Below are 10,704 nucleotides of genomic sequence, written 5' to 3'. Positions count from 1 at the left end.
ATGAATTATTAATATATTTAATAGTTTACCATAAATAAATATTTATAAGGAAAATTGACATTAATGATGATATATGAGTTATTTTTTATTTACAATACCTGCAAAAAAATTTAAATTTTTATAAGGAAATTTTACATCTCACAATTAATATAATGTCATGTTACTATATATATATATATTTACATATAAATATAAATTCTAATAAATTTGAGACTTTGTTTGTTTTAGTTAAACTGAAAAGTCTTTTTGTTAATTTAAATGATGAAGATGAACGGATAAATTTAAATAATGTTTAAATATTTAACTATCAATTTTTTTTTGGATTAGTGTTACTTTATTTAGTTTATTTTTATTAATGTGAGATACATATATATTATTATTTTAATTGTGATTGATGAATTATTAATATATTTAATAGTTTATCATAAATAAATATTTATATGAAAAATTGACATTAATGATGATATATAAGTTATTTTTATTACTATATTTAAAATCCCTGCAAAAAAAATTAAATTTTTATAAGGAAATTTTACATCTCACAGTTAATATGATGTCATGTCACTATTTTCTAAAACCATGTCATATATTTTAAGTGTCATGTCATCTTTTTTCAGCGAGAATGATTGTAGTGACGACATGTGTATAAATCACTTCGCAAATATATTATAGGGAATGTTCTCCTAAATCTGCATAGATTCTTTTCAAATATCCGGATCATTTGCATGCACACATATTTTCTTAACTTTTTTCTTCATTGAAAAAACAAAGAAAATGTTATGAGCATAGATTTCGTAAGAGTCACGAGTCTAATAGGAAAATAACAAATGAATAAAATAAAGAAAAAATTAGAAAAATGGGACACTTTGAACTTTTATTTGTTACAATAGGACTTCTGATATTTTGGGCAATTCTGGACAATTTTTACCCTTCTTTTATGGAAAAAATAGTATACTGAATTTTAAAAATGTTAAAAATATGAAAATTATTGGAAACATAAGTACGACAATATATATGTTTAAAAGTTTTTTAAAAAAAAAGTGGAATCATATTTTATTTTATCTTCTAGCTACAGTTAGAATACTCATTCTGGTCATCTACTTAGTCTAGAAATCGGATACTAAGTTTTATACATAGATATATCTTGGGTATACAACGTAAACTAGTCTTTCTTATACATTCTAACCAAGCTATATTTCGAAACGTTATAATCAAGAAAGAAGTCTTCAGTATACCTAAAGCTTGATAACGACATATAGCCACAACGCAGTGATATACCTTATATATATTATGTTCCATAACATGTTCTGCCTTTTACCTTATGTGGCGCTTGAGGAAGAATATGTGTCACATCTACTCTATTGAGTTCTGAGTTAGCGAGGATATATATTCTACGTGAAATCCGAAAAATATGGAAGTTTCCATATTCGGTTAAAGATGTTTCCTAAGTCTAAACTAAATATTCCCTAAATATCTCATAGAATATTTTCTCCCATGTTTTTCTCATTCTCCCACGATATTTTCTCTTCGTTGTTTGTGTTTTTCTCTTCTTCATCAACATAATCATCTCGTTGTTTATGGTTCTAATCTATGTTAAATCTGGTGAACCTGCAGTTGTATCTCTATCATCGAGGGACATACACATAAGTAAATTTTGTGACATTATTCATTTCAGTGTGTAAACATTGTTTAGATCATCAATGTGTTGTTGATGTAGTATAAGAGCATTGAGAAGAGAGAAGGAGTTTTTGGTGAGAAGGATAAACTCGAGACTAACGCCTAAGGAGAGAGAGGAGCTGTACATGAAGTGGGACGTACCACTGGAAGGGAAACAGAGGAAGCTACAGTTCGTGAACAAGCTATGGACTGATCCTTACGACTCAAGTCACGTGCAAGAGAGTGAAGAGATAGTTGCCAAGCTTGTTGGGTTCTGTGAAAGTGCTAACATCTCTAAAGAGATATTTGAGCTCAACTTCGCCATGCCTTCAGATAAAAAGTGGAACAATGTTTGGGACAACATCTATAATCTTCTTCATCTATGAAGATAGTTTTTTTTTGTAAAAAAGTAGACAACACATAAGAGTACTCCTAGTTATATCATTATGGTTGTGTTTGTAGTACTAGATTCCTTGTCAAATTTGAGACTATAACGATCAGATTACCATGTATGATCCTAGCGCCAGTACCACGTCCTCTTGACAGTGGCTACAACAAACCTCAGTTTTAGAATTGATTTTGATGAGTCAAGGACATTGTACCCCCATTGCTGGGGACGCTCAGCTAAGTGATTCTACTTGTAATGAAGTTTTCTTCCACTGTCGCATATAAAAAAGGTTGAACTTTAACCAGATTAATATTCGGCAATATGAAAGTACACAACAAAACTGAATCAATCTCTACAACCTGAAACTTTTGTGTGCAATGACAGGCCCTTATTTTCTGAGGAACACTGTAATATTGGAGCATGAGTGTAACCAAATCTATGATAAATAATGACAACAACTGAACAAAATTGAATCAAACAGCAAGCTTAAGTTTCTTCTATGTTGTTGGAAAATGTAATTCTAGTTTTCCCCCCTCTCCCTGTGCTTAGGTGATGAACTCTATAAGAAACAGCTAAACAATACGCAGCAATGGCATATGTTAGATATATTGTTGGTTTACGTATGTCTGTCGAAGAACTTCTCTATGAGTACAGAGAAAGTTGCAAAGCCAGCGCAGCCTATACATGCAGCTTTTGGCCCACCTGAAACAAAATCAAATACATCAAAATCCCAAGAGACGCAACGTATAATGAGAGCAAACAAAAATCTCTTGAAAGAGAGCATGTGAAATGTCAAAGGAACAAAAGCAACTACGAGACTTCAGTTTGAGAATCAAAGATTATTACCTACTGTTAAGAAACTTGAGATTTTGAGGAATTTGATGGAAAAACATTTCGATTTGGAATTGGCATATCCGACGAAACTAGTTGAGGAAGAAGACTTTGATTTTGTTGTTTCTTCAGTGAGATAGAAGAGAAAGATGACGAAAACGAGGTTAGATACTAGGGCAGATGAAGAGCTCGGCGGATAAGACAAGGGCAGATGAAGAACCCTAAATCGCCATGGAAAAAGTTTCTACGCGGAGAAGACGAGGTAAGAAAAAAGGAATTAGGATATCGATATCTTAACCCGTGTCCCTCTTTTGTTCTCTCATTTTTTTTTCTTTTGTTTTTAACTTTCTAACTATTTTAACTATTAAAATTATTACGAAAATTATTAGAGAATTATTACTTATAATTATAATTCAACTTAATTGATTAATTTAAGAACATTATGGTATTTACAGAAATTAAAATCCTATTTTCCTAAAAAATGTTGCAGAAATCTTAAGGGGATAAATCCAAGTTCAAAGTGTCCTTTTTTTCTAATTTTCCGTAAAATAAAGTTAGCGTGGAAGTAGAAAGGCCACCAAATCAACAACGAGTGTGGATAAAACGTGTTCTCCACCCGCCAATCAAATTTCATCAAAATCTCAAAATCTCTCCATTTCCAATTTCTCACACATCTCTAAAAGATTTCCATCCAATCAAAACATTTAAAACTTTTACCAAACCGGTTAAACCGGACCCAAACTGTTCCAATCCTCCTCAAATCATATTCTAGTCCTTCCTCCGCAGACCTCTCTGCCTCTGCTCGATTCCTTACCTGGCAAAGAGATCTGAGATTTGGGTTTCTATGGCGGTTTCAAATGCCTTCGTGGGTTGCCCAAAGCTTGAGACTTTATTGAATCACCATACTCTATCGTCTACGTCTACTTTGCAAACACCATTGGGTCTCATTGGTGTTCCGAGGAACAACAGAACCAGACGTGGTCTCATCCATAGAGCACGTTGCGAGCTTTCTCCGTCTGAATCTGCAACCATCTCTGCTCTCGAACAACTCAAGAACTCTGCACCCGACAGTAAGTTCTCTCGCTCTCTCTCTTTAGTGTTGTAAATGGCATTGGTAGTGATTGATGTTGTAGCTCTCTTTTTTTTATCAGGATATACAAAGGAGAGAAGTAGCATTGTGGTGATTGGTCTCAGCATTCACACAGCTCCCGTTGAGATGCGTGAGAAGCTTGCTATCCCTGAAGCTGAATGGCCCCGAGCTATTGGCGAATTGTGCGGTTTGAATCACATCGAAGAGGCTGCTGTCCTCAGTACTTGCAACCGTATGGAGATTTATGTTTTGGCTCTTTCTCAGCACCGTGGAGTCAAAGAAGTCACTGAATGGATGTCTAAGGTACACCTGTAGTGAGATTTTTTTGTTCAATCTGTTTATATACTGTTCCTTGGTGTGTTTCAGTTTGTAACAAGTGTTAAAATTATCATGTTTCTGTTGGCAGACAAGTGGAATCCCAGTTTCGGAGATATGTCAGCACCGTTTTCTTCTGTACAACAAGGACGCTACGCAGCACATATTCGAAGTCTCAGCTGGTCTTGACTCTCTCGTCCTAGGAGAAGGTCAGATCCTTGCACAGGTGAAACAAGTCGTGAAAGTTGGGCAAGGAGTGAATGGCTTTGGGAGGAACATCAGCGGCCTGTTCAAACACGCCATAACAGTTGGAAAACGTGTCAGAACAGAGACAAACATCGCTGCTGGGGCTGTGTCCGTCAGCTCAGCAGCCGTCGAACTTGCCCTTATGAAGCTTCCGGAATCTTCACACGCGTCCGCTAGGATGTTGATCATCGGTGCAGGGAAGATGGGGAAGCTTGTGATAAAGCATTTGGTAGCCAAAGGTTGCAACAAAATGGTGGTGGTCAACAGAAGCGAAGAGAGAGTTACAGCAATCCGCGAGGAGATCCCTTGCGTTGAGATTACGTATCGTCCTCTCGATGAGATGCTAGCTTCTGCTGCTGAAGCGGATGTTGTTTTCACCAGCACAGCCTCTGAGTCGCCATTGTTCTTGAAGGAGCACGTGGAGACTCTCCCTCCTGCTTCTCCGGAGATCGGAGGAGTGAGGCTTTTTGTTGACATCTCTGTTCCGAGAAACGTCGGTTCTTGTGTCAATGAAGTGGAGACCGCCCGGGTTTACAATGTGGACGACCTCAAGGAAGTAGTTGCGGCCAATAAAGAAGACAGGTTGAGGAAAGCGATGGAAGCTCAGACCATAATCGCAGAGGAATCTAACCAGTTTGAAGCGTGGAGGGATTCGCTAGAGACGGTTCCTACGATCAAGAAGTTGAGAGCTTATGCAGAGAGAATCAGAATGGCGGAGCTGGAGAAGTGCATGTCCAAAATGGGAGATGACATCAACAAGAAAACGACGAGAGCTGTTGATGACTTAAGCCGAGGTATCGTGAACAGGTTCTTACATGGTCCAATGCAGCATCTGAGATGTGACGGGAGTGACAGTAGAACGCTGAGCGAGACCCTTGAGAATATGCATGCTTTGAACAGAATGTACGGTCTCGAGAAGGACATTTTGGAGGAGAAGCTCAAGGCGATGACATCGGGACAACAGAAGTGAAAGATAGGATCTGGCCCATCTCTTTTGACAGACAAGATTACATGGAAATGCCTTCCCTGCAAACCCGAGTAAATTGCATATACCATTAAGCTGAGGATCTATATGATTCATTTAATTTGTGTACAAGAGACAGGTTTCTTTTGCTAACATTTTTATGTCGTTTAAAGTATCTGTGAAGCTAAGCGAGCTTTGTTGCATGTTTTTGCTTCATAAACTCGAATATAAAGGTACTGATCCAAGTACCGTCACTCATTTGTAATTTATAAACTTTTGTTCATGTGGTATAGAGATGTTTTTCCTTTTGTTTATCTTTATATTGTTAAGCTATAGATTTCATCTGCTTATTATATTTGGTTGCTTTCTTGACAACCTTTTTTCATGTCAATATTTTTTTTTTGTAAGATGTAAATCAATTTTCGCTTCTCTTTCTGATGAGTTATTGTGTTCTGATGCATGTCTTACAACCCTCTGTTAGGAGTGATGCACTAACATGCAACGCAGAGGCTATGTGTCATAAGGGAAGGTATATTGTAGGCTAAAACAGAAAGAGAATGTGGCCTCCAATGTTAAGGGTATATTGCAAAATAAAGGCCAGTTTAGGTGCACTGAACCAATTTTTGAATTTAAAATACCAATTATTATGTTTATGTATATTAATGAATTTATATTTTCAAAATTAAATATATTATTGTTTTAATAAGATAGATAGATATGTCTTTAAGTTTTTTTATATGCCAAATAAATTCTACTTCTATATTTATTTTTGAGAAAATATTAAATTGAAATTTATTTTTTGATTCTTATAATTCAAATATTTATGAGTGAATTATATTAATTATCACATTATTTAACATATATTTGAGAAATATCTTTATATGTTTAATAAAAATATTTATAGTGTATATTTATGTGGAATGAAATAATAATATACATGAATATATAACATTTAAAGTTTGTAGTCACATTTAAATAAATTTGTAAAATTTTATTGTAAAATTTTGTTAGAGAATAATCGAAGGTTTAGTAAGTTTGTTTAGAGAAAAATATAACAAAATAAATGATTTTGGTTAAATAATTAAGTGTCGTAAGTTTAGATATAGAATAATCTAACAAAATAAATGAGTTGTGGATAATTAATTAATAGTTATCAATTCAGTGACACAAGTTATAATTTTTTTTTGTCAACCTAGTACTGGGAGGCGCGGGTTGAACCCGAGATGCCTGGGAGATTGACGTAGTACGCAGACCACAAGTTATAATTATTAAGAAGAAAAAAATGATTTTTCTAAAAGGTACTTAGATCCCGACTGGTTTAAACGCAGCAGTTGCGGTTGCGGATGCGGGAGTTTGCGGATGTGGGTGATTGCGGTTTCAAGCGTTATTAAGCGTTTTGTATGACTGGTACAACGTTTGAAAATTGTTGCGTTTGCGTGATATTTGTGACTGGTTTATTATAATTTAATAATAAATTACCCATATTAATATATTATAACATTATAAAAAAAACATACTATTGTAATAAAATATAATAATTATCAATATAATATGATTAATTAAAAAAATTATTTATAAAAATTTTAAATTAGTTGAAAGTTATAATTTTAATAAAATTTGTTTTGAAGATTTATATTAAAAAAATATTAAAAAATATTTTATTTCGTTTTATACATGTGTATATCTTTATATATGTGTGTATATAAATGTTTAAAAATTCTGATAAATAGTTAGTTTATTTTTTTTATAAAACAAATTATGATATTTTTTGTGAATTTTAATTAATATATAAAATATGTATATATTTTTATTTATAATATTTTCATTTTAAAATATTTTTGAAAATGATTTTATATTTATTTTTCCACCCGCAACCGCCCGCAATCGCAAACGCTATCTGGAACCAGCTTTTGATTTTACGAGGTTCGGAGCGGTTTGTAGCGATTTGTAACGGTGTGTATGATTGTTTCGAAACGCTGTCAACCGCTACCAACCGCAAAAGCTGCGTTTGCCGGTCGTAGCGGGAAAACCAGCCATGGACTTAATAGTAGTTTTAATAGTGTATATAGGTGTGAGTAATTATATATTTAGTTGTTTTCTTTTGTTTTATCATTTTTTCGTTGACTTGTTTATTGTAATCAGATTCTATTTCGGTTTTGTGGTTAATTAAATATCCAAATATACTTGTTGAGATGGTTCGAATGTGGTTATTATGACGGTGTAGATATTTTAATCAATTTAAAAAAAAAAAAATTGAAGTCATCTAGTTTCACTTATGGTATTATGTCAGATTTTTTATATTACATATCTCGTTCGGACTCTGAATATATATATATATATATATATATATATATATATATATATGTATTTTTATTTTCATTTAAATATTGGAATTATGTTTAGTTTTTTTTTTCTTCTAATTTAGTGTGTAACCTTTTTACTTTTATTTTTCATATTTATTATTTGTATTTAAAAATTATTTTGGCTAGCTATGACATCGGTTAACAATCCGGAGAGAACTTCAGTGCTAAGTGTGCTTGAGTTAGAGAAATCAAAGGATGTGTGATATATCGGAAAACATGTGAAATATGTCCATTCTAGTACTGTGTGGTGAGAAAAAGTACGAGAAATGGTCACTTCGTGTTTGTATGATCACTATATCAAGTCTACCGAGCCTTTCGCCCTTTCCTACAGTGCACCAGACTTCGAAAGAGGGTGAGGCTCATATTAGCGTAATTTAAATTAATTCGTTGATATTCTCATCTCTGATTCCACTCCACAAGGCTTGATCAATACCAGTTGGTTTAATTGTTTTCAGTTTATGTTTTTCAATTGTTTTTAGTTGGTTGTACAAAGTTTTCATTTCGTTATAACCCCCTCCCTCCCCTCCCCNTATTAAAAAGGCATGAATCTCAAAAAAGAAATGAAAGATATTTGTATCATATTTAGACTGTGGCATTTTTTACAAATAATGTGCATATCATTACAAAGTGAAGATATCCTTGACAATAACACTTGTCAACACCAATAAATTTCAAGTTATCTTGTAGCATTAGTATGCATCAGGTAATTAAGGAAAATTCCATTAATTAGAAACTTAGCATTGGTAGTAAAATTAGCGACCAGAGTAACAACAAATGACTCGGAGCTTTTGACAACTATATAAAAATTTATTACCATAACAAAACATAATATAGAAAACCACAGAAAGAAAAGTATCATACAATCATCATGGGGAAGAAAAAGATGGACCTAACTTACATTACCGATGGCAGGGCAAGGGAAGCAACTTTCAACTTAAGGAAGGAAGAATTGAATCAGAAACTCTATGAGCTCCATGTTCTTTGCGACGTTGATACATGTGCGGTCATCTACAATCAATACGACCCTAATCCAGAGGTATGGCCATCGAACTCAGAGGTTAAAAGTGTATTAGAGAAGTTTGAGATGTTGTCAGAGAAAGAAAAGACATGTAGATCGGTGAACCATGAAGAATTTCTCCATCAGATGATCGAAAAAGCCAGGACGAAAAGACAGAAACAGAATGACCAAAACAAGGAGAAATACATGAGGGAGCTCATGTTCGCGTTTCTCAGTGGGAACATGGAAGATTTGAGTTTAAACAATGATGATCGTTCTGAGCTGTGTAGTTTCATTGATCAATATCTTAAGGAGCTTGTTCAGCATAAGAACCAAACCTTAAACAATCCAAATTTTGAAATCGGCCAGTCTTCCTCAATGGCTCTGGACTTGAACATAGCACAAACCTCTATTGCTGAAGCAGGTTCGTCTTCCTTTCTGGTCTCCAAAACCTCTAGGTCTTCTGAACTAACCAAAATGTTGCAGTCCGTAATCTCTACATACCATAGTGATTTACCGCTTGACAATTTTGTTGCAAGTGTTCCCTCAACAAGTAGCAACGAAGAAGTATATATTCCGGTTATGAATCAGGTTCGAGCTTATGATTAGCATCCATATATTTTGTTAAAATCATAACCAATATAAAAACAATATGTTATTCTATTGTCTCAGGATGAATCTTACAATCAGAATCAAAATCAAAATCTGGAACAAGGATTCGTTGAAGAAATGATGAAAATTGGTGAGCAAACAGGTTTTCCTTGGATGGAAGACAACAACTGGTTTTAAAACATATCCATCGAGGCAGACGGCAATACCAGTCATCTTATGTTTACTTTGTCTTAAATGATTTTCAGTGACAAATTTTTGATTTGACATCTCTTCTCGTTTTTCTTGCATCAAGTGTGAGTCTTTAAATTAATGTCTTCTCTATCATGTGAGGAAAACGAAATGGTAAATTATTAGTTTCGATTCAGATTCTAAAATCCTTTTGGTATTGTTTGTCTTCTATATAGGATCTTTTTAATTCAACAAAAGTTTATTTAAAATTGAGACATTTGCTAAAAACAACCTAAATATTCAAGTCAAACCTAAAAGTGTACCCTACTTTCAGTCAAATGAAAAGTCAATCTAAAGAGATAGTAAAAGTACTATTTAACCGTTATGACCAAACAAAAAAACAGAAATATATTTTACGTTTTTATCCTTCCCTATATTTTTCAATTTTTTTTACAAAAAATCATTATATTTAAACTGAGTTAAGTTCCTTAAAAATAAAAAAATGAAATCATAAACTATAACTATTAAAAAATAAAGAAATAAGTTTAGTAAATCATATATTAAAATTATTAAAATAATAAAGAATAAGCAACAATACTGAAATTATTATAGTAGATTTCTAAAAAGTTCTACTATGTTATGGTAAAATCTACTCAATTTTATTAGACTTTAAAAGAAGTCTACAACATCGTAAATTTTAACCTAGTTACATTTTTGTCTCCCTATATAAACAAAATTAATACAGTCTCTCTCTCTAAAGTGGCTGCACAAGTTTTTAAAACTCTCTCACTTCTCTCTAAAACTCTCTTCCTTCTCCCTAAAATTCTCTCAGTTCTTTCACAAACTCTCTCATTTCTCTTCTTTCTCTCTAAAATTTTCTCAAGTCTTTCTCACAATGTTATCTTGTCATTTTAGATATTATGATTCATGGTTTTCATCTTCTCCTTTAAAAAATGTAAGTTTTAGATCTATAGATTTTAAATGTGTATTTTTATGTTATTTATTTATAACAATATTATCTTTTTGTAGGTATTATCACTCATGGATTTCATTTCTCCTCTAAAAATGTAAGTT

The 10,704-nt window shown here is 33.1% G+C and overlaps 2 protein-coding genes across 2 annotated transcripts; both read left to right on the top strand.

Annotated features, from left to right (window-relative positions):
- Positions 1-3,575: 3,575 nt before the first annotated feature.
- Positions 3,576-5,795, top strand: LOC106312231 (glutamyl-tRNA reductase 1, chloroplastic). The gene is made up of 3 exons (XM_013749676.1): positions 3,576-3,945; positions 4,027-4,268; positions 4,372-5,795. The coding sequence occupies exons 1-3, from the start codon at positions 3,720-3,722 to the stop codon at positions 5,494-5,496; spliced, it is 1,593 nt and encodes a 530-aa protein (XP_013605130.1). The 5' UTR covers positions 3,576-3,719; the 3' UTR covers positions 5,497-5,795.
- Positions 5,796-8,721: 2,926 nt separating this feature from the next.
- LOC106336178 (agamous-like MADS-box protein AGL80) lies at positions 8,722-9,359 on the top strand. Its single transcript, XM_013774928.1, has 2 exons — positions 8,722-9,274; positions 9,337-9,359. The coding sequence occupies exons 1-2, from the start codon at positions 8,722-8,724 to the stop codon at positions 9,357-9,359; spliced, it is 576 nt and encodes a 191-aa protein (XP_013630382.1).
- The last annotated feature ends 1,345 nt before the right edge of the window (positions 9,360-10,704 follow it).

The sequence above is a fragment of the Brassica oleracea genome, chromosome C1 (assembly GCF_000695525.1).
Source record: "Brassica oleracea var. oleracea cultivar TO1000 chromosome C1, BOL, whole genome shotgun sequence".
Lineage (NCBI taxonomy): Eukaryota > Viridiplantae > Streptophyta > Magnoliopsida > Brassicales > Brassicaceae > Brassica > Brassica oleracea.
Note: the sequence above shows the minus strand (reverse complement) of the source record. Positions and strands in the feature narration are given on the sequence as shown.